Here is a 19,400-nt window from a genome sequence, read left to right on the forward strand (position 1 = left end):
ACAGTACTGGCCATTTTCCTCTTTCAGCAATCTCTAGGGCCAGTTGTATAGCTTTCATTTCTGCATACTGACTCGACTCACCTTCCCCTTCCATGGCCTCCACAACTTGTCGTGTGGGACTCCACACAGCAGCTTTCCACTTCCGATGGCCCCCTACCACACGGCAGGATCCGTCAGTGAACAACACATACTGCTTTCTGTCTTCTGGCAACTCATTGTATGGTGGTGCTTCTTCAGCGTGGGTTACCTCTTCTGTCAGCACTGCGAAATCCCTGCCCTCCGGCCAGTCCATGATCTCTTCCAGGATTCCTGGGCGGTTGGGTTTCCCCATTCGAGCCCGCCGTGTAATTAACGCTACCCACTTACTCCACGTAGCATCGGTTGCATGACGTGTAGTGGGGATATTCCCTTTAAACGTCCAATGTAGCACAGGTAGCCGTGGGGCCAAGAGGAGTTGTGCTTCTGTACCAACAACTTCTGAAGCGGCTCGAATCCCCTCGTATGCTGTTAATATTTCCTTTTCAGTTGGGGTGTAATTGGCTTCTGATCCTCGATAGCCCCGGCTCCAGAAACCCACAGGTCAACCTCGAGTTTCTCCTGGGGTCTTCTGCCAGAGGCTCCAGGTGAGCCCATGCTCCCCAGCTGCAGTGTGAAGTATGTTTTGCACAGCTGGTCCGGTATGGACAGGCCCAAGGGCTACTGCATGAGCTATTTCTTGTGTGAGTTGTTCAAAGGCCTGTTGTTGCTCGGGGCCCCACTTTCGAGTCACTCGATATAGATCCTCTTCCGAGTCACTCGATATAGAGGGCTCACAAGCTGACTATAGCCTGGCACATGCATTCTCCAAAATCCCACAAGGCCTAGGAAAGCTTGTGTTTCTTTTTTGCTACTTGGCAGAGACATAACCGTTATGTTGTTGATCACATCCGTCGGAATGTGGCGACGTCCATCCTGCCATTTTACCCCCAAGAACTGGATTTCCTGTGCGGGTCCCTTGACCTTATTCTGTTTAACAGCAAAGCCAGCTTTCAGGAGAATTTGAATTATTTTCTTCCCTTTCTCAAAAACTTCTTCTGCTGTGTTACCCCACACGATGATACCATCGATGTACTGCAGGTGTTCAGGAGCGTCCCCCAGTTCCAGTGTCGTCTGGATCAGTCCATGGCAAATGGCAGGGCTGTGTTTCCACCCCTGGGGCAGTCGATTCCAAGTGTACTCAATGCCCCTCCAAGCGAAAGCAAACTGTGGTCTGCATGCTGCTGCCAGAGGGGTGGAGAAAAATGCATTAGCGATATCGATTGTAGCATACCACTTTTGTAGCATACCACTTAGCTGCCTTTGACTCTAGTTCATACTGGAGTTCTAGCATGTCTGGCACTGCAGCACTCAGTGGTGGCGTGACTTCATTCAGGCCCCGATAGTCCACTGTTAGCCTCCACTCGCCATTAGACTTTTGCACTGGCCGTATAGGACTATTAAAAGGCGAGTGAGTCTTGCTGATCACTCCTTGGCTCTCCAGATGATGAACTAACTCATGGATAGGGATCAGGGAGTCTCGGTTGGTGCGATATTGCCGCCGGTGCACAGTTGTAGTCGCAATTGGCACCTGCTGTTCTTCAATCCTCAGCAATCCTACAGCAGAAGGGTCTTCTGAGAGACCAGGCAGGGTAGGCAGCTGCTTAATCTTCTCTGTACTCAAGCCAGCTATGCCAAAAGCCCACTGGTACCCTTTTGAATCCTTGAAGTACCCTCTCTTGAGGTAGTCTCTGCCGAGGATGCACGGAGCCTCTGGGCCAGTCACAATACGGTGCTTTTGCCACTCATTCCCAGTTAGACTCACTTCAGCTTCCAACACAGTTAGCTCTTGGGATCCCCCTGTCACACCAGAGGTAGAGATGAGTTCTGCCCCTTGGTGGCCTGACAGCATTAGGGTACGCTGTGCGCCTGTGTCCCCTAAAGCTTTATATTTCTGCGGTTCTGGTGTGCCAGGCCATCGAATCCACACAGTCCAGTAAATCTGGTTGTCCCTCTCCTCTACCTGGCCAGAGGCAGGGCCCCACTAGTCCTGGTTGGAGCATCTGTCAATTAATTCTTCCAAATGTGAAGCAGAGGTCTCTTCGTCAGGGTCAGGAGTAATACTAGCCCTTCTACTGCCTCTGGGGGACTGCCCAACAGAAACTGGGGCAGCGATCCTCCTAGGGGCCTCTTTTCTTGCTGCTGTACCTTTCCGCAGTTCATGTACCCGAACAGCTAGGGCCGATGTCGGTTCACCATCCCGCTTCCTCATATCTTCCCCATAGTCACGTAAATAAAACCACAAGGTACCCCGTGGTGTGCGTCCTGGATTCTCCCTTGCTTGAGCCGGAGAATGCTGGCACTTAATGGCTGAAAGATTCTTCCATCTAGGTGAGGAGGAACTTATGTGTTCTTCTAACCATTGGGACAGTCTCTCCACGGCTGAAATACAGGCCCGTACTGGGGCAGAGAGATTTTCTTCATATTTATGAAGCTGGTTGGACATAGTATCCACTGTTGGCCCCATCCCCTCCTCCCAATCCGTTGCTGCCAGTGTGCTGGCATGTGATGAGGGTGCAGCCCGTACCAACTTCTGCCACATGGATGCTGTGCACTGGACTTCATCAGGGTCTTTAGGTGTCTGGGCATTGTCCAAATCACTATAAATCATCTCCAGCACAGCTGATTCCCACAGGTGCTGGATACCTTTATCCATAGTGGTCCACTTGCCTACTTGATATACAATATCTTCCTTGTGGGGATACCTTTCTTTCACAGCTGCCAGGAGTCGCCTCCAGAGGCTGAGAACCTGTGCCCCTCTCCCAATTACTCTATCAATGAGCCTTTCTCTAGAGAGGGATCCCAGCTGCTTGGCTTCACTGCCTTCTAGTTGTTGGCTACTGGCCCCAGTGTCCCAGCATCGAAGCAGCCAGGTGAGGATGTGCTCACCTGGATGACCACTGAAATCCTTTCGTATTTCTCGCAACTCGCTTAAGGATAGAGATCAAGTGGTTTCTGATTCATTTATGGTTTCGGTCTCTTCTCCCTGATGTTGTTGTGATGACGCTGCTTTAGAGCTGCCTGCCTTTTTCTCTTCTCCCTCCTCCTTAGGAGGAGCTTCTTCCCTTACTAAACGAGCTGACTTCCGTTTCCATTGTTTTGTCTTGCCTATAGGGGCGACTGATACCATAGGTGGTTGGTCCTCTGGGGTGGTCACAGTCTGTGTTATCTCGTCGTCAAATTCAGAAACCTCCCTATCCCCTTGAGGGTGCTGGGCAGTGATAATTGACATTTGATAGGCGTAAGCCAGACCCCAGCAGAGTGCAGCAAGCTGATGGAGTTCTCTGGTATTGCCAGGGTCAGGGCGTACGTCTTTCAAACGTTCTACCAGTTTTCTTGGATTTTGCACTTGTTCAGGAGTGAAGTTAAGAACCATCGGAGGAGAAAACCGTGACACGTACCTGCCCATATCCCCCCACACACCTTGCCACCCACAACTACTTTGTCTCGGGGCAGGTCCTTGGATGATATTCTTAATAAATTGTTTGACCTTAGGGAGGAAGAAAAACACTAGAACTAGTAACAGGAGGATAACATCCGACCAAGGGTATCCAAAATACTCAAAGGCTGCTGCAATTAGCCCACAGGGAGAGAAGAAGAAGGCACCACCCCCGATATTATTCACAAATTGACTACTAGGGGAGAAAAAGAAGGCGGTGTAATTCTTAATATATCCAAAAAGATAATCTCCAGGAGACCAGAATGATAACAATACAGGGCCTGAGTACCAGACGAAACTGAAGGCCAGCATGTTACAGCACAGCATGATAAAGAAACCAAACACAGATTTCAACACGTTCTCCGATCGGATATAGAGGAAAAAAAGAGAACAGAGAACGGACTACATACAACATAGTCACACTAGTGTCTCGTGTCATAGTCACTAGTGTGACTATGTTGTATGTAATAATACAATAAAAATATTAACAATACAATACAATAACAATACAATACAATAAAAATATTAACAGCAAACCGAACATTGTGACTAGCAAGTATGTTAGTTATAACTACTTTAATCAATTCTGCTGTTATCTCAACCCTCGAGCCCCACGTTGGGTGCCAAAAAGGACTGTGGTGGTTTTACTCGGGTGGGCAGCCGAGCTCCACCACAACCGCTCTCTCACTCCACCCCCCCCTCCCCCAAAGAGGAAGGGGGAGAAAATGCAACACAAAGAGCTCGAGGTTTGAGATGAGAACGATTTAATTAAAGGGAAAGGGAATGGGGAGAAAAAAGAAACAAAAGAAGCAATAAGGCCGCGCGGAAGCACAGAGAGAAAGAAAAAAAAGTTATTCTCTACTTCCCATCAACGAGCGATGTTCGGCCACGTCCTGGGAAGCGGGGCCTCAAAACGCGTAGCGGTTGTTCAGGAGGACAGCCCCCCTCCCCCACGAGAGCCCCCCTTTTATTGCTGAGTGTGACATCAGGTGTTATGGAATATCCCTTTGGTTGGTTTAGGTCAGCTGCCCTGGCGATGTCCCCTCCCCATCACTTGCCCACCCCCAGCCTGCTGGCTCTTGGGGGCTTGGAGGGAGTCCTGATGCTGTGCCAGCACTATGCAGCAATAGACACAACGCTGGAGTGATACCAGTGCTGCTCCAGCTACGACCGCAGAGCACAGCACTGTGTGGGCTGCTGCAGGGAAAGGTGACTCCGTCCTAGACAGACCCAACGCAGTCACCGAAACCCGCAGTTTGCAGGCCCAGGGGCTCCTTTGTAGGGACCAAGCCCGTTTGTTCAGGGCCCTGAGACTGCTCTCTGGAGACAAAGCTGGCTTCTCATTACTTACACCCTCGCTTTTATGACCCAGGCTGTCATTTTCAGGGCGCAATGCCTTATCTTTAGGGCCCCTTAGTTGCACTGTGAGGTGCAGAGCTGCCTTTTAGGGTACAAAGCCTTATTTGTGAGGAAACACCCCGCTTCTTCAGGTCCCAAATCCTCACGCTAGGAGACAAGGCCTCAATTTGAGGGCCCAAAGCCTCCTTTAAGGGTCCAAACACCCATCTGGAGGGACCGAAGCATCACTGTAGGGTCCAGTCCGTGAGCCAGAGACTCCAAAGGCCCAGGGTCCAGGTCTAAAGCCTCACCTTGACGACCAGGCCTCCCCACGCTCCCCCTCCCTCCCCATTTTAAGTCTTCAAAGCCGCATTAGTAAGCCCCCGTGTTTCCTCTCTAGGCTCCAAAGCCTTCTTTTCAGGCTCCAGAACATCCGCTTGGCATCCCAAGTCGTCTTCTGATCGCCTAAACCCTCAGTTTGCAGGCCCAGGGGCTCCTTTGTAGGGACCAAGCCCGTTTGTTCAGGGCCCTGAGACTGCTCTCTGGAGACAAAGCTGGCTTCTTATTGCTTACACCCTCACTTTTACGGCCCAGGCTGTCATTTTCAGGGCGCAATGCCTTATTTTTAGGGCCCCCAGGTGCACTGTAAGGTGCAGAGCTGCATTTTTAAGGTGCAAAGCCTTATTTGTGAGGAAAGCCCCCTCCCTCCCCATTTTAAGTACTGTAAATATGAGGGGTTAGAGGGGGGTTGGGTGACGGGAAGGGTTGTGTTGTCGTGGTGGCTTGGGGGCTTACCGTACCCACCCCAGCTAATGTTTGCTCTTTTGTCAGCTTTGGATCCGAAAGTGGGATCTTAACACGGAAAACACAGGGGAGACTTTACTGCTCTCCACATCTACCTTAAAGGAAGTCGTGGGGAGCTAGGGGTCGGCCTCTTCTCACAGACAACTAGTGATAGGACTAGAAAGTATGGCCTCAAGTTGCGCCAGAGGTTTAGTTTGGAAATTAGCGGTGGTTTTCTCGGGTGGGCAGCCAAGTTCCACCGCAGCCTCTCTCTCACTCCCCCTCCTGAATAGGAAAGGGGGAGAAAAAACGATACAAAGGGCTCAAGGGTTGAGATAAGAATGGGGACATCGCTCAACAATTATTGTGACAGGCTAAACAGACTCAGAGAAGGGAGACATTAAGAATTATTGCCTATTACTAACAAGCTAGAGAAGTGAGGAACAAAAGAAAGAAACCCAAAACACCTTCCCCCCATCCACCCTCCTCTACCTCTTTAACCAAGCGGAGCAGGGGAATGGGGGAATGGCGGTTGTGGTCAGTCTGTAGCACTTTGTCCCTGCCGTTCCTTCTCGGTCACTCTCTTCCCCTGCTCCAACGTGGGATGCAGTCGTTCCCAAAGTGATCCTGCGTGGGCTTCCCACAGGCAGCAGCTCTTCAAGAACTGCTCCAGATACGGGTCCGTACCACGGGGTCCATCCATCAGGAGCACACTGCTCCAACCTGGGCCCCCCACGGGCGGCAGCTCCTGCCAGGTCACCTGCTCCTGCGTGGGCTCCTCTCCACGGGCTGCGGCTCCGGCCCGCAATCTGCTCTGGCGGGGGTCCTCCACAGGCTGCAGCCTGCTTCAGTGCAGGTCCACCTGCTCCACCGTGGCCTCTTCCACGGGCTGCAGCGTGGAACCCTGCTCCACCGTGGTACTCCGTGGGCTGCAGGGGGACAACCTGCTTCACCATGGTCCTCACCACAGGCCGCAGGGGAACTTCTGCTGTGGTGCCTGGAGCACCTCCTCCCACTCCTTCACTGACCTTGGGGTCTGCAAGGCTGTTTCTCACTCCTCTCTCTCTCCCAGCTGCTGTTCCGCAGCAGTTTTTTCCCTTTCTTAAATATGCTCTCACAGAGACGCAAACAACGTCGCTTATTGGCTTGGCTCTGGACAGCAGCAGGGCCCTTATCTAAAATGGGGCAGCTTCTGGATTCTTCTCACAGAGGCCACCCCTATGGGCCCCTGCTACCAGAACTTGCCAAGTAAGCCCACTACAATTTCTTCTCAGAAAGAATAGTCAGGAATTGGAACGGGTTGCCCAGGGAAGTAGTGGAGTCACCTGGGGGTGTTCAAGGAAAGGTTGCACATGGTGCTTAGGGACATGGTTTAGTGGGTGACATTGGTAGTAGGGGATAGTTGGACCAGATGATCTTGAAGGACGTTTCCACCCTTAATGATTCTACGATTCTGTGATTCTAATTAGGAGGCTTTGAACCCTGATGGTGAGAGCTGGCGAAAGGAGTCAGGGCTCAGACTGGACTGTCAACTGCAGTAAAGACGATTAAGACCGCTGGCTTTGTAACGTCTCTTGCTGATGTCTGGGGGAGACAACGAGCTCTGGTCTCACCCTGCTCTCGAGAAACTCTGTAGGAGAAGGACATGAGGAGGGAGCAAGCTGTGACCCAAACGCCAGGTGTCCTGCGGCTCTCCCGGAGGGCGGCAATGCTGGCCCAAAGGTGCGGTGCAGGCGCCGCCACTCCAGGGCTGCAGCCCTGTCCGAGGGACATCTCCGCTCCTGCCTGTGGCACGGGGAGCGTTGCCAGCAGGCCGAGGGAAGCAATCCTTCCTCTCCGCCGCGTGTCGCGGGACCCGGCATTTGAGCCTGTGCCGGCTGCAAGAGCGGCCACCCTCTTGCTTGGGTGCCGAGGGCCCAGGCCCCAGCGTGGCACCTCCAGCCACCCCTGTGAGGCGGGGGCTCTGTCACAGTGGGTGCCAGGTAGCTTTGGGCGTCCCTGCCCAAACGGGGGGCGTGCGGTGGTGATGTCACAATGGCTGGCCATGGTGACCCGCGGGGGCGAGGAGCATATAAAAGGCTGCTGGGCTCGGGCCGTGCCTCAGTGCGATTTGGTGAGTTGGGGAGAGGGCAGGGAGGAGGGGGCTGCCGGGGGCTGCCGAGGGAGGAGGGGTTGCACACCTCGGGCCCGTGCTGCAGACTCACCCTCGTCCTGCTTCTCCCTCAGGGTCGGCAGAGGAGCGTGTGGAGGAGAAACCCCGGCACCGCTGGGGCAGTGACTCTCCAAGTGCTCGCTGTCCAAGTGCACCATGTCTGAAATGAAGCGGAAGGCTCCCGACTCGAGGGAGCAAGGTGAGAGAAAAGTATCCCGTCCCACAGGAGGGCGGGGAGGGGCTGGGGGGGCTGCCTGTGGCCGAGAGGGGAGGCAGGGGCAGGCAGGGGCTCCCCAACCACCCCGGGGCAGGGCCCCTCTGCTCCTTGGCAGGGGGGGCCCAGGTCGGACTGTGGGTGCCTGCTGGGACCCTTGTGCCTGCTGTGCCTCCTTCCCCTCCACAGCCTCTGGCCCTGCCCATCAGCCAGCATGGCAGGGACAGAACAGGCCCTTGGGGACAGTCCCTCAGGGACACCTGGCCCCGCAAAGGTGCTCAATGGCTGTGCCATTTGCTCTCTCCCCTCCAGCATGCATGCTGTGTGGCCGGGCAGATGCTGACCCGAACATCTGCGGCCCCATACACAAAAGGAATGGACTGTGTGCCCACACGTTTTGCCTGGTGAGTTCCCCCAGGGTTCCCGTCAGCATCCCACCAGGGACGGTCCCTTCAACTATGACCCCTAACGAGATCCTGCTTTTTTCCATTCTATAGTCTCTTGCGAATGGCCTTTATCGGCTTGGATCACTACACGACGGAATTTTGGGATTTTTACTGGAGGATATACAGCACACAATCAAGCGGGCATCCCAGAAGGTGAGGACCTGATGGGAACAGGGAGGTTTGGGCCAGGAGATGCTCCCGCGAGCTTAGCCTGGACCCCAAGGCAGCAATCCCAGCCTTTCCAACCTGCTCCGGGACAAACTGCTGCTCTGGCAGACGAGCCTTGTCCGCCAGGGGGGTCTGCAGAGCGTGACCCAGCAGCGCCCGCACCCTGTGCCCTGCCCTGCCCAGGGGTGTGGGGCCAGCGGTGGCGGCATCGAGCCTGGTGCTAATGGGGCTGCTGTGTTCTTTTCAGCAATGCTTCGTTTGTGGCGAGCGAGGGGCCACCATCACCTGCACGGAGACAGGCTGTGAACGCAGCTTCCATCTCCCCTGCGCCTCGGAGGGAGAATGCGTCACCCAGTTCTTTGGGCAGTACAGGTAAGGGCTGCCAGCAGCAGCCAAGCAAGAGAGGACCCCACGCTGGTGCTTCCCAGCAGCCTGGCAGAGCCGGAGGCAGCGCCAGAGCCTGGATGGGCCTGGGGCTCCTTCACGTTCCTCTGCCCTCCTCGCCACAACCGCGGCAGGCCCAGCACTTCTCACCTTGCCCTTCCCTTCCCTCTCCCCGCCAGGTCCTTCTGCTGGGAGCACCGCCCTCAGCAGGCAGTGCAGGCAGCTCCGGAGCAGGACACCATCTGCATCATCTGCATGGACCCTGTGGGGGACAGCAAGTCCTACCACACCATGGTGTGCCCAGCCTGCAGTCACGCCTGGTTCCACCGGGGCTGCATCCAGGTAGGAGCCCTCCCCTCACCCTGCGCGCACGGCAGGTGCTCAGCAGCACCAGGGCCCGCTCACCTCTCACCGCATGTGTTTCTTCTGCAGGGACAAGCTTTGAGTGCAGGCATTCTCTACTTCCAGTGCCCCATCTGCAGAAACCAGGTGGAGTTCCGTTCCGAAATGTCCATCATGGGGATCCAAGTCCCAGTCAGGTTGGTGTCCCTCTGCCCTGCTCTCTAGACACGAGGGCACAAGCGCTGCGCATGGCCAGGGACTGGACAATTTCCCTCCCTTCTCTTGCAGAGGACCAACCTGGGAGGACGGCAACGCCTTTGCATCGCTGCAAGAGAGGCACCAGCGCTGTGATGTCAGTGAATGCCTTTACCCACAAGGCAGGGAGCAGGCGGAGGGACAGGGGTGAGTTGCCTCAGCAGCCATCTGGGGCTCTGCCCACGTCCTCAGCCTCAGCACATGCTGGGGGAGCCAGGACAGAGCACAAGGGATGTGCCAGCCACTCCCTGGCTCAGACACTTTGTCCTCACACCCACAACTCTTTGCTTCCCCAGGCCCTGGCAGCTGCTCCTGTGCCGCTCCTGTGCTGCCGAAGGCACCCACCGGCGCTGCTCCAACTTGACCAACAGCACAGGCACCTGGGAGTGCGACAGCTGCGCTGGCGTGGGCACTGGTAAGTGGCAAAGGCCTCATGCTGCTGGGCTGTGGCCAGGCCAGGCCTGGCTGCAGGAGCTCAGGGCAGCCTTGCCAGAGTCTCTCTGACCCTGGACGGGTCAGAGCCTCTACTGCCGTGGGTCTGGAAGTCCATCCCACTCACCTTCCTGTCTCCCCTTACAGCCTCCAGTAGCAATCTGGGGCTCGCCGGCCCCAGCACCTCCAGTCCAGAGGTTCTGGGGCCCTCCCGTGGCTCCCCAGCACCCGAAAGGAGCAGCCTCAGCAGCACCAGCAGCCAGGCAGCACCGGGGCCATCCCACAGTTCCCAGGAGACTGAGAGGAGAAGGCCAGGGACAGAACAGGGGACAATCTGCCAGCCTGTACATCAGGCCCAAGACACCTGGCACAGTCCCAGAAGACGCCGCAGGAGCAGCCGTGCTGCAGAACCCAGCGCTGGGAGCAGCACCCCCAGCTTGGCCAGCCAGAGGGCACCAGGAACCTCCAGTCACTCCGTGGTGCCTGAAGGCAGACACCCCACCGGCCAGCGGGGGCGACCCCAGTCAAGAAGCCGCTCACCGCTGGAACGTCCAGCCCCAGATCCCCAGAGCCGGCCCCGAAGACGCCGCAGGAGCAGCCACGCACCAGAAAACGGTGCTGGGAGCAGCAGCAGCACCAGATCTGCCAGGGGGGCGGCATCGGGGTCCCCCAGTGGATCCCCAGGGCCTAGGCGGAGACGACGCTCCAGCCAGCAGGGGACGGCCCGGACAAGAAGCCGCTCCCCGTTACAACATCAGGCCCCAAATACCCAGAGGCAGACCCAAAGACGGCGTGGGAGCAGACGTGCTACAACCCCCAGTGCTCAGGGCAGCAGCAGCAGCAGCTTTGAAAGCGAAACGGCATTGGGGTCCTCCAGCGATTCCCCGGTGCCTGAACGCAGCAGCCGCTCCAGCCACGCCGGGCCAGTCCGGATGCGAAGCCGCTCCCGGTTACAACATCGGGCCCCAAATCCCTACGGCCGGCCTGAACAACGCCACGGGAGCAGCCGTGCTCCAGCCCCACGTCCTGGCTCCAGTCCCCAGCCGCCATCACAATAAAGCTTGCTGCCAATCCCATCTGTGCTGAGAGATCACACGCGCGTCGGCTTCAGCCTCACTCGCACGACTAAGCCGTGTCTCCCTGCTTCCTTCCCTCCCCCCCATTAGATTGATTAGGAAAGCAACGCAATTCCAGTAAGCACGTTTGGCTTAATCACATTGTCCAGAAGGGGTTACGATCTACACAGCCAGACGTGTCGTTTGGGCTGCACATGTCCCAGTTATTAGCCAACCGTCACCCTGTAGACTATGGCACGTAGAGTTAGGAGCCACGAAATTAAAGTGTCTTTGACGAATTGTAGTATGAACTTTCCCTGTGAGATTCCAAAGTTGCACTCCATTAAAACACCCCTCTGTTTCTCTCCATTAAAACACCCCTCTGTTTCTAACTGCGCATTCATTAGCGCAGGCCCATGAGTTTTCAGGTCAGAATCAGTACGATACAAGCTTGCATCTCCCACATCCAAGTGAAAACCATGCTTAGGTGTGATTGTTGCACAACCACAATTGCACGCAGTTACAATTCCTTGCCGTCCCCACCCACGTTGAACTTGGGCATCATAACGCACCACGGGGCCTTATCACATGCATGGGCTTCGCAAGGCTGCTGTTGACAATTTGGAATAATGGGGAGTGGTACGACAAAATAAGGTAGATACCAAGATGTTTCAAGCACAGGTTCTGCTCGCCACCGATGTGGGCATCTAATCCCCGAGGGTGATGTAAGCAATACCAACAAGACGATTTGTTACCTAGCTGCCGAATGCAGCACCAACAGCGCAAGCAGCCAGGCGGCACCGGGGTCCTCCTGAGGCTCCCCACCGTCGGGCAGCACCAGCCCCAGCACCGCCAGCCAGGCAGGACTGGGGCCCTCCTTGGCTCCCTGGTACCCGAGAGCAGCAGCTCCAGCACCCTCAGACTGACAGGAGTGGGGATGCCCCACAGCTCCATAGTGCCCAAGAGCAGCAGCGGCTCCAGCCACCCTGGACCAGAGCAGAGGACAACCCGATCATGATTACAACGTCCAGCCCCAAATCCCTACAGCCAGCCCAGAACACGCTGCAGAACCAGGCATGCGCTAGCCCCAAGTGCTGGCCCTAATCCCCAGCCCCCAAGCCCAATACAGTTCTGAGCCAGCCTCTCCCCGCTCCCCTCGCCCATCTTCCCCCAGGCTGCTTGCTTTGCAGGGGAGCCCATGGCAGCGGGGACGAGCACTCTGGACACGCTCTTTCCCAGTGGCACACGTGGGTGATCACAGCACTGCAGCGCTGGAGAGGAGGTCGGGGCTGGCAAGAGGTGGGACAGGTGAGAGCAGGGCTGGCAGCCGGCTTTGGGCTCTTGTATGGCCTTGCCGTTAGCGCAAGGACTCGGCTTCGGCTTATCCGGGTTGCTCAGGCCACGCTCGTGAGCCTGCAAGAAAGGGACAAGTTTAACGGCAGCATCCTCCCCAGCAGGTTTGGGTCGAGGCGTCTGCCTGTCTTATGCCCGCTCTGGCACCGGTGCCTGTGAAGAATGACGTCGCGAGGTGCTGGGCCTGCTCTCTCAAGGAAGAACTACAGGCTGAGCACTGAGCCGGAGAAGTCCAAGGTCGCAGGTACGGGCTGTACACGCCTCGCACAAGCAGGACCGCTGTGGAGCGCGGTGAGCGCCCCTCGCCTCGCTTGAGATCGACTGCCTCCAGTGACAGTGGCCGTGCTGAGAGAGGCGTGGTGGGGCAGAAAGCAAGTGAATCCCTGAGCCGAGGCGAGATTTTGGGAGGGCCTTTCCTGCAGAACGAAGGACTCCGCCAGAAACTCATGTCGCGTGGTGTTGCCTGTCTTTGTCCCATCGGACTCTGGGAGTTCCTCTTCCAGGGCAGACGGCCTCTCGGGTTCTCGGATTAATGCTTTCGTCGGAAACGATGATACTGCTGGGCAGTCCGTTTGCTCTTGCACCGGCCAACCCGGCACAATCCTGCTTGTGAGACCGCAAGGCTGGTATTTGAGGGCTCCGTGGCACCCACAAGTAAGGCAAGCTGCTTTGTGGGGCACCAGGGATTGTTTTGCACAAGGAAAGCTACTGCGAGGCATACAGCCTTAAGGAGGCTGTGAGTTAGCCTAGATGAGCTGTGTCTGCGAGCCTCTCTGTCCCCGCATCTTCTCCAGCACAGTGAAGAGATGTAGTAGCTACAGAGAACGTTCCAGGTACAAGCAGGACATCAGGAAGTGCAGTGGTGGTATTATTATTTTTATTTTTATTTTCCTTGGAAATGAAATTGGGTCCTCACATCCAGCTTTTGAAGTAACTTTATCTGGAAGTAGCAGAGCAGCGTTCCTGAGTACGTAGTTTCACGCGAGGGGACGACTGTACAGCCTCCCACTTGCATTGGAGAGCAGCTCAAACTGGAAGGAGCCCCCTGTTGCGGAGATGCGCTCCATAATGCTGGTGTCTAGGGCCGTCAGTGAAGACAGTGAGAAGGTAAATGGCTTCCTGAAGCTGTCTTCCCCCGTGCTGATCTGCAACCTGGAAGGTTGTTTTCCTGTAGTTATCAATTTTTTGCTTGTACTTGAAATGAATGGTGTGAGTTTACCTCCTGACTCCTGAAGCTTACTTTTCTCTCCTTTTTCACAAGGGATAGTGAACAGCAGGCTGCTGAATGCACTCTGGACATGCTCCGTCCCAGTGGCACACGTGGGTGATCACAGCGCTGCAACGCTACTCTGTGTTGGTGCGGCCTCCCCTCGAGTACTGTGTACGGTTCTGGGCACCACAGTACAAAAAGGATGTGAAACTGTTGGAGAGTGGCCAGAGAAGGACAACGAAGATGGTGAAGGGCCCAGAGGGGAAGACGTACGAGGAGCGGCTGAGGTCACTTGATCTGTTCAGCCTGGAAAAGAAAAGGCTGAGGGGAGACCTCATCGCGGCCTACAGCTTCCTCACGAGGGGGAGTGGAGGGGCAGGCGCCGATCTCTTCCCTTTAGCAACCAGCGACAGGACCCGAGGGAGCGGTGTCAAGCTGTGGCAGGGGAGGTTTATGCTGGATATCAGGAAGAGGTTCTTCACCGAGAGGGTTGTCGCGCACTGGAACAGGCTCCCCAAGGACGTAGTCGTGACACAAAGCCTGTCAGAGTTTAAGAAGCGTTTGGACTGTGCTCTTAGTAACAGTAACAGGTAGTAGTCAGAGTAGCTTGGGTGCAGGAGACGCAAAAGGGGCCTTTCCAAAAGGCCAATTATTTTTCCAATTTCTTATCATTCTTCCGGAAGGACTGTCGGTATGTACTCCCCTGGGCTACTTCAATTTTCGAAGCTCGATCCACTTCTTCGTTGTTCTGACGTTCTTCGGTGGCACGATTCTTAGGCATGTGAGCATCTACATGACGTACCTTTACAGCCAGGTTTTCTACCCGGGCAGCACTATCTTGCCACAGGGTAGCAGCCCAGATAGGTTTACCTCTGCGCTGCCAGTTGTTCTGTTTCCATTGCCGCAGCCACCCCCACAGAGCATTTGCCACCATCCATGGGTCAGTGTAGAGATACAGTACTGGCCATTTTCCTCTTTCAGCAATCTCTAGGGCCAGTTGTATAGCTTTCATTTCTGCACACTGAGTCGACTCACCTTCCCCTTCCATGGCCTCCACAACTTGTCATGTGGGACTCCACACAGCAGCTTTCCACTTCCGATGGCCCCCTACCACACGGCAGGATCCGTCAGTGAACAACACATACTGCTTTCTGTCTTCTGGCAACTCATTGTATGGTGGTGCTTCTTCAGCGTGGGTTACCTCTTCTGTCAGCACTGCGAAATCCCTGCCCTCCGGCCAGTCCATGATCTCTTCCAGGATTCCTGGGCGGTTGGGTTTCCCCATTCGAGCCCGCCGTGTAATTAACGCTACCCACTTACTCCACGTAGCATCGGTTGCATGACGTGTAGTGGGGATATTCCCTTTAAACGTCCAATGTAGCACAGGTAGCCGTGGGGCCAAGAGGAGTTGTGCTTCTGTACCAACAACTTCTGAAGCGGCTCGAATCCCCTCGTATGCTGTTAATATTTCCTTTTCAGTTGGGGTGTAATTGGCTTCTGATCCTCGATAGCCCCGGCTCCAGAAACCCACAGGTCAACCTCGAGTTTCTCCTGGGGTCTTCTGCCAGAGGCTCCAGGTGAGCCCATGCTCCCCAGCTGCAGTGTGAAGTATGTTTTGCACAGCTGGTCCGGTATGGACAGGCCCAAGGGCTACTGCATGAGCTATTTCTTGTGTGAGTTGTTCAAAGGCCTGTTGTTGCTCGGGGCCCCACTTTCGAGTCACTCGATATAGATCCTCTTCCGAGTCACTCGATATAGAGGGCTCACAAGCTGACTATAGCCTGGCACATGCATTCTCCAAAATCCCACAAGGCCTAGGAAAGCTTGTGTTTCTTTTTTGCTACTTGGCAGAGACATAACCGTTATGTTGTTGATCACATCCGTCGGAATGTGGCGACGTCCATCCTGCCATTTTACCCCCAAGAACTGGATTTCCTGTGCGGGTCCCTTGACCTTATTCTGTTTAACAGCAAAGCCAGCTTTCAGGAGAATTTGAATTATTTTCTTCCCTTTCTCAAAAACTTCTTCTGCTGTGTTACCCCACACGATGATACCATCGATGTACTGCAGGTGTTCAGGAGCGTCCCCCAGTTCCAGTGTCGTCTGGATCAGTCCATGGCAAATGGCAGGGCTGTGTTTCCACCCCTGGGGCAGTCGATTCCAAGTGTACTCAATGCCCCTCCAAGCGAAAGCAAACTGTGGTCTGCATGCTGCTGCCAGAGGGGTGGAGAAAAATGCATTAGCGATATCGATTGTAGCATACCACTTTTGCAGCATACCACTTAGCTGCCTTTGACTCTAGTTCATACTGGAGTTCTAGCATGTCTGGCACTGCAGCACTCAGTGGTGGCGTGACTTCATTCAGGCCCCGATAGTCCACTGTTAGCCTCCACTCGCCATTAGACTTTTGCACTGGCCGTATAGGACTATTAAAAGGCGAGTGAGTCTTGCTGATCACTCCTTGGCTCTCCAGATGATGAACTAACTCATGGATAGGGATCAGGGAGTCTCGGTTGGTGCGATATTGCCGCCGGTGCACAGTTGTAGTCGCAATTGGCACCTGCTGTTCTTCAATCCTCAGCAATCCTACAGCAGAAGGGTCTTCTGAGAGACCAGGCAGGGTAGGCAGCTGCTTAATCTTCTCTGTACTCAAGCCAGCTATGCCAAAAGCCCACTGGTACCCTTTTGAATCCTTGAAGTACCCTCTCTTGAGGTAGTCTCTGCCGAGGATGCACGGAGCCTCTGGGCCAGTCACAATACGGTGCTTTTGCCACTCATTCCCAGTTAGACTCACTTCAGCTTCCAACACAGTTAGCTCTTGGGATCCCCCTGTCACACCAGAGGTAGAGATGAGTTCTGCCCCTTGGTGGCCTGACAGCATTAGGGTACGCTGTGCGCCTGTGTCCACTAAAGCTTTATATTTCTGCGGTTCTGGTGTGCCAGGCCATCGAATCCACACAGTCCAGTAAATCCGGTTGTCCCTCTCCTCTACCTGGCCAGAGGCAGGGCCCCACTAGTCCTGGTTGGAGCATCTGTCAATTAATTCTTCCAAATGTGAAGCAGAGGTCTCTTCGTCAGGGTCAGGAGTAATACTAGCCCTTCTACTGCCTCTGGGGGACTGCCCAACAGAAACTGGGGCAGCGATCCTCCTAGGGGCCTCTTTTCTTGCTGCTGTATCTTTCCGCAGTTCATGTACCCGAACAGCTAGGGCCGATGTCGGTTCACCATCCCGCTTCCTCATATCTTCCCCATAGTCACGTAAACAAAACCACAAGGTACCCCGTGGTGTGCGTCCTGGATTCTCCCTTGCTTGAGCCGGAGAATGCTGGCACTTAATGGCTGAAAGATTCTTCCATCTAGGTGAGGAGGAACTTATGTGTTCTTCTAACCATTGGGACAGTCTCTCCACGGCTGAAATACAGGCCCGTACTGGGGCAGAGAGATTTTCTTCATATTTATGAAGCTGGTTGGACATAGTATCCACTGTTGGCCCCATCCCCTCCTCCCAATCCGTTGCTGCCAGTGTGCTGGCATGTGATGAGGGTGCAGCCCGTACCAACTTCTGCCACATGGATGCTGTGCACTGGACTTCATCAGGGTCTTTAGGTGTCTGGGCATTGTCCAAATCACTATAAATCATCTCCAGCACAGCTGATTCCCACAGGTGCTGGATACCTTTATCCATAGTGGTCCACTTGCCTACTTGATATACAATATCTTCCTTGTGGGGATACCTTTCTTTCACAGCTGCCAGGAGTCGCCTCCAGAGGCTGAGAACCTGTGCCCCTCTCCCAATTACTCTATCAATGAGCCTTTCTCTAGAGAGGGATCCCAGCTGCTTGGCTTCACTGCCTTCTAGTTGTTGGCTACTGGCCCCAGTGTCCCAGCATCGAAGCAGCCAGGTGAGGATGTGCTCACCTGGATGACCACTGAAATCCTTTCGTATTTCTCGCAACTCGCTTAAGGATAGAGATCAAGTGGTTTCTGATTCATTTATGGTTTCGGTCTCTTCTCCCTGATGTTGTTGTGATGACGCTGCTTTAGAGCTGCCTGCCTTTTTCTCTTCTCCCTCCTCCTTAGGAGGAGCTTCTTCCCTTACTAAACGAGCTGACTTCCGTTTCCATTGTTTTGTCTTGCCTATAGGGGCGACTGATACCATAGGTGGTTGGTCCTCTGGGGTGGTCACAGTCTGTGTTATCTCGTCGTCAAATTCAGAAACCTCCCTATCCCCTTGAGGGTGCTGGGCAGTGATAATTGACATTTGATAGGCGTAAGCCAGACCCCAGCAGAGTGCAGCAAGCTGATGGAGTTCTCTGGTATTGCCAGGGTCAGGGCGTACGTCTTTCAAACGTTCTACCAGTTTTCTTGGATTTTGCACTTGTTCAGGAGTGAAGTTAAGAACCATCGGAGGAGAAAACCGTGACACGTACCTGCCCATATCCCCCCACACACCTTGCCACCCACAACTACTTTGTCTCGGGGCAGGTCCTTGGATGATATTCTTAATAAATTGTTTGACCTTAGGGAGGAAGAAAAACACTAGAACTAGTAACAGGAGGATAACATCCGACCAAGGGTATCCAAAATACTCAAAGGCTGCTGCAATTAGCCCACAGGGAGAGAAGAAGAAGGCACCACCCCCGATATTATTCACAAATTGACTACTAGGGGAGAAAAAGAAGGCGGTGTAATTCTTAATATATCCAAAAAGATAATCTCCAGGAGACCAGAATGATAACAATACAGGGCCTGAGTACCAGACGAAACTGAAGGCCAGCATGTTACAGCACAGCATGATAAAGAAACCAAACACAGATTTCAACACGTTCTCCGATCGGATATAGAGGAAAAAAAGAGAACAGAGAACGGACTACATACAACATAGTCACACTAGTGTCTCGTGTCATAGTCACTAGTGTGACTATGTTGTATGTAATAATACAATAAAAATATTAACAATACAATACAATAACAATACAATACAATAAAAATATTAACAGCAAACCGAACATTGTGACTAGCAAGTATGTTAGTTATAACTACTTTAATCAATTCTGCTGTTATCTCAACCCTCGAGCCCCACGTTGGGTGCCAAAAAGGACTGTGGTGGTTTTACTCGGGTGGGCAGCCGAGCTCCACCACAACCGCTCTCTCACTCCACCCCCCCCTCCCCCAAAGAGGAAGGGGGAGAAAATGCAACACAAAGAGCTCGAGGTTTGAGATGAGAACGATTTAATTAAAGGGAAAGGGAATGGGGAGAAAAAAGAAACAAAAGAAGCAATAAGGCCGCGCGGAAGCACAGAGAGAAAGAAAAAAAAGTTATTCTCTACTTCCCATCAACGAGCGATGTTCGGCCACGTCCTGGGAAGCGGGGCCTCAAAACGCGTAGCGGTTGTTCAGGAGGACAGCCCCCTCCCCCACGAGAGCCCCCCTTTTATTGCTGAGTGTGACATCAGGTGTTATGGAATATCCCTTTGGTTGGTTTAGGTCAGCTGCCCTGGCGATGTCCCCTCCCCACCACTTGCCCACCCCCAGCCTGCTGGCTCTTGGGGGCTTGGAGGGAGTCCTGATGCTGTGCCAGCACTATGCAGCAATAGACACAACGCTGGAGTGATACCAGTGCTGCTCCAGCTACGACCGCAGAGCACAGCACTGTGTGGGCTGCTGCAGGGAAAGGTGACTCCGTCCTAGACAGACCCAACACAGTCACCGAAACCCGCAGTTTGCAGGCCCGGGGGCTCCTTTGTAGGGACC

General features: G+C 54.3%; 1 protein-coding gene across 1 annotated transcript; it reads left to right on the top strand.

The window, feature by feature from the left end:
- Nucleotides 1–8,838: 8,838 nt before the first annotated feature.
- LOC136791650 (PHD finger protein 7-like) lies at nucleotides 8,839–10,719 on the top strand. Its single transcript, XM_067003393.1, has 6 exons — nucleotides 8,839–8,987; nucleotides 9,179–9,341; nucleotides 9,432–9,538; nucleotides 9,630–9,743; nucleotides 9,893–10,011; nucleotides 10,538–10,719. Exons 1-6 carry the CDS (start codon nucleotides 8,839–8,841, stop codon nucleotides 10,717–10,719), a joined length of 834 nt encoding a protein of 277 aa, XP_066859494.1.
- Nucleotides 10,720–19,400: the final 8,681 nt, after the last annotated feature.

The sequence above is a fragment of the Anser cygnoides genome, chromosome 10 (genome assembly GCF_040182565.1).
Source record: "Anser cygnoides isolate HZ-2024a breed goose chromosome 10, Taihu_goose_T2T_genome, whole genome shotgun sequence".
Lineage (NCBI taxonomy): Eukaryota > Metazoa > Chordata > Aves > Anseriformes > Anatidae > Anser > Anser cygnoides.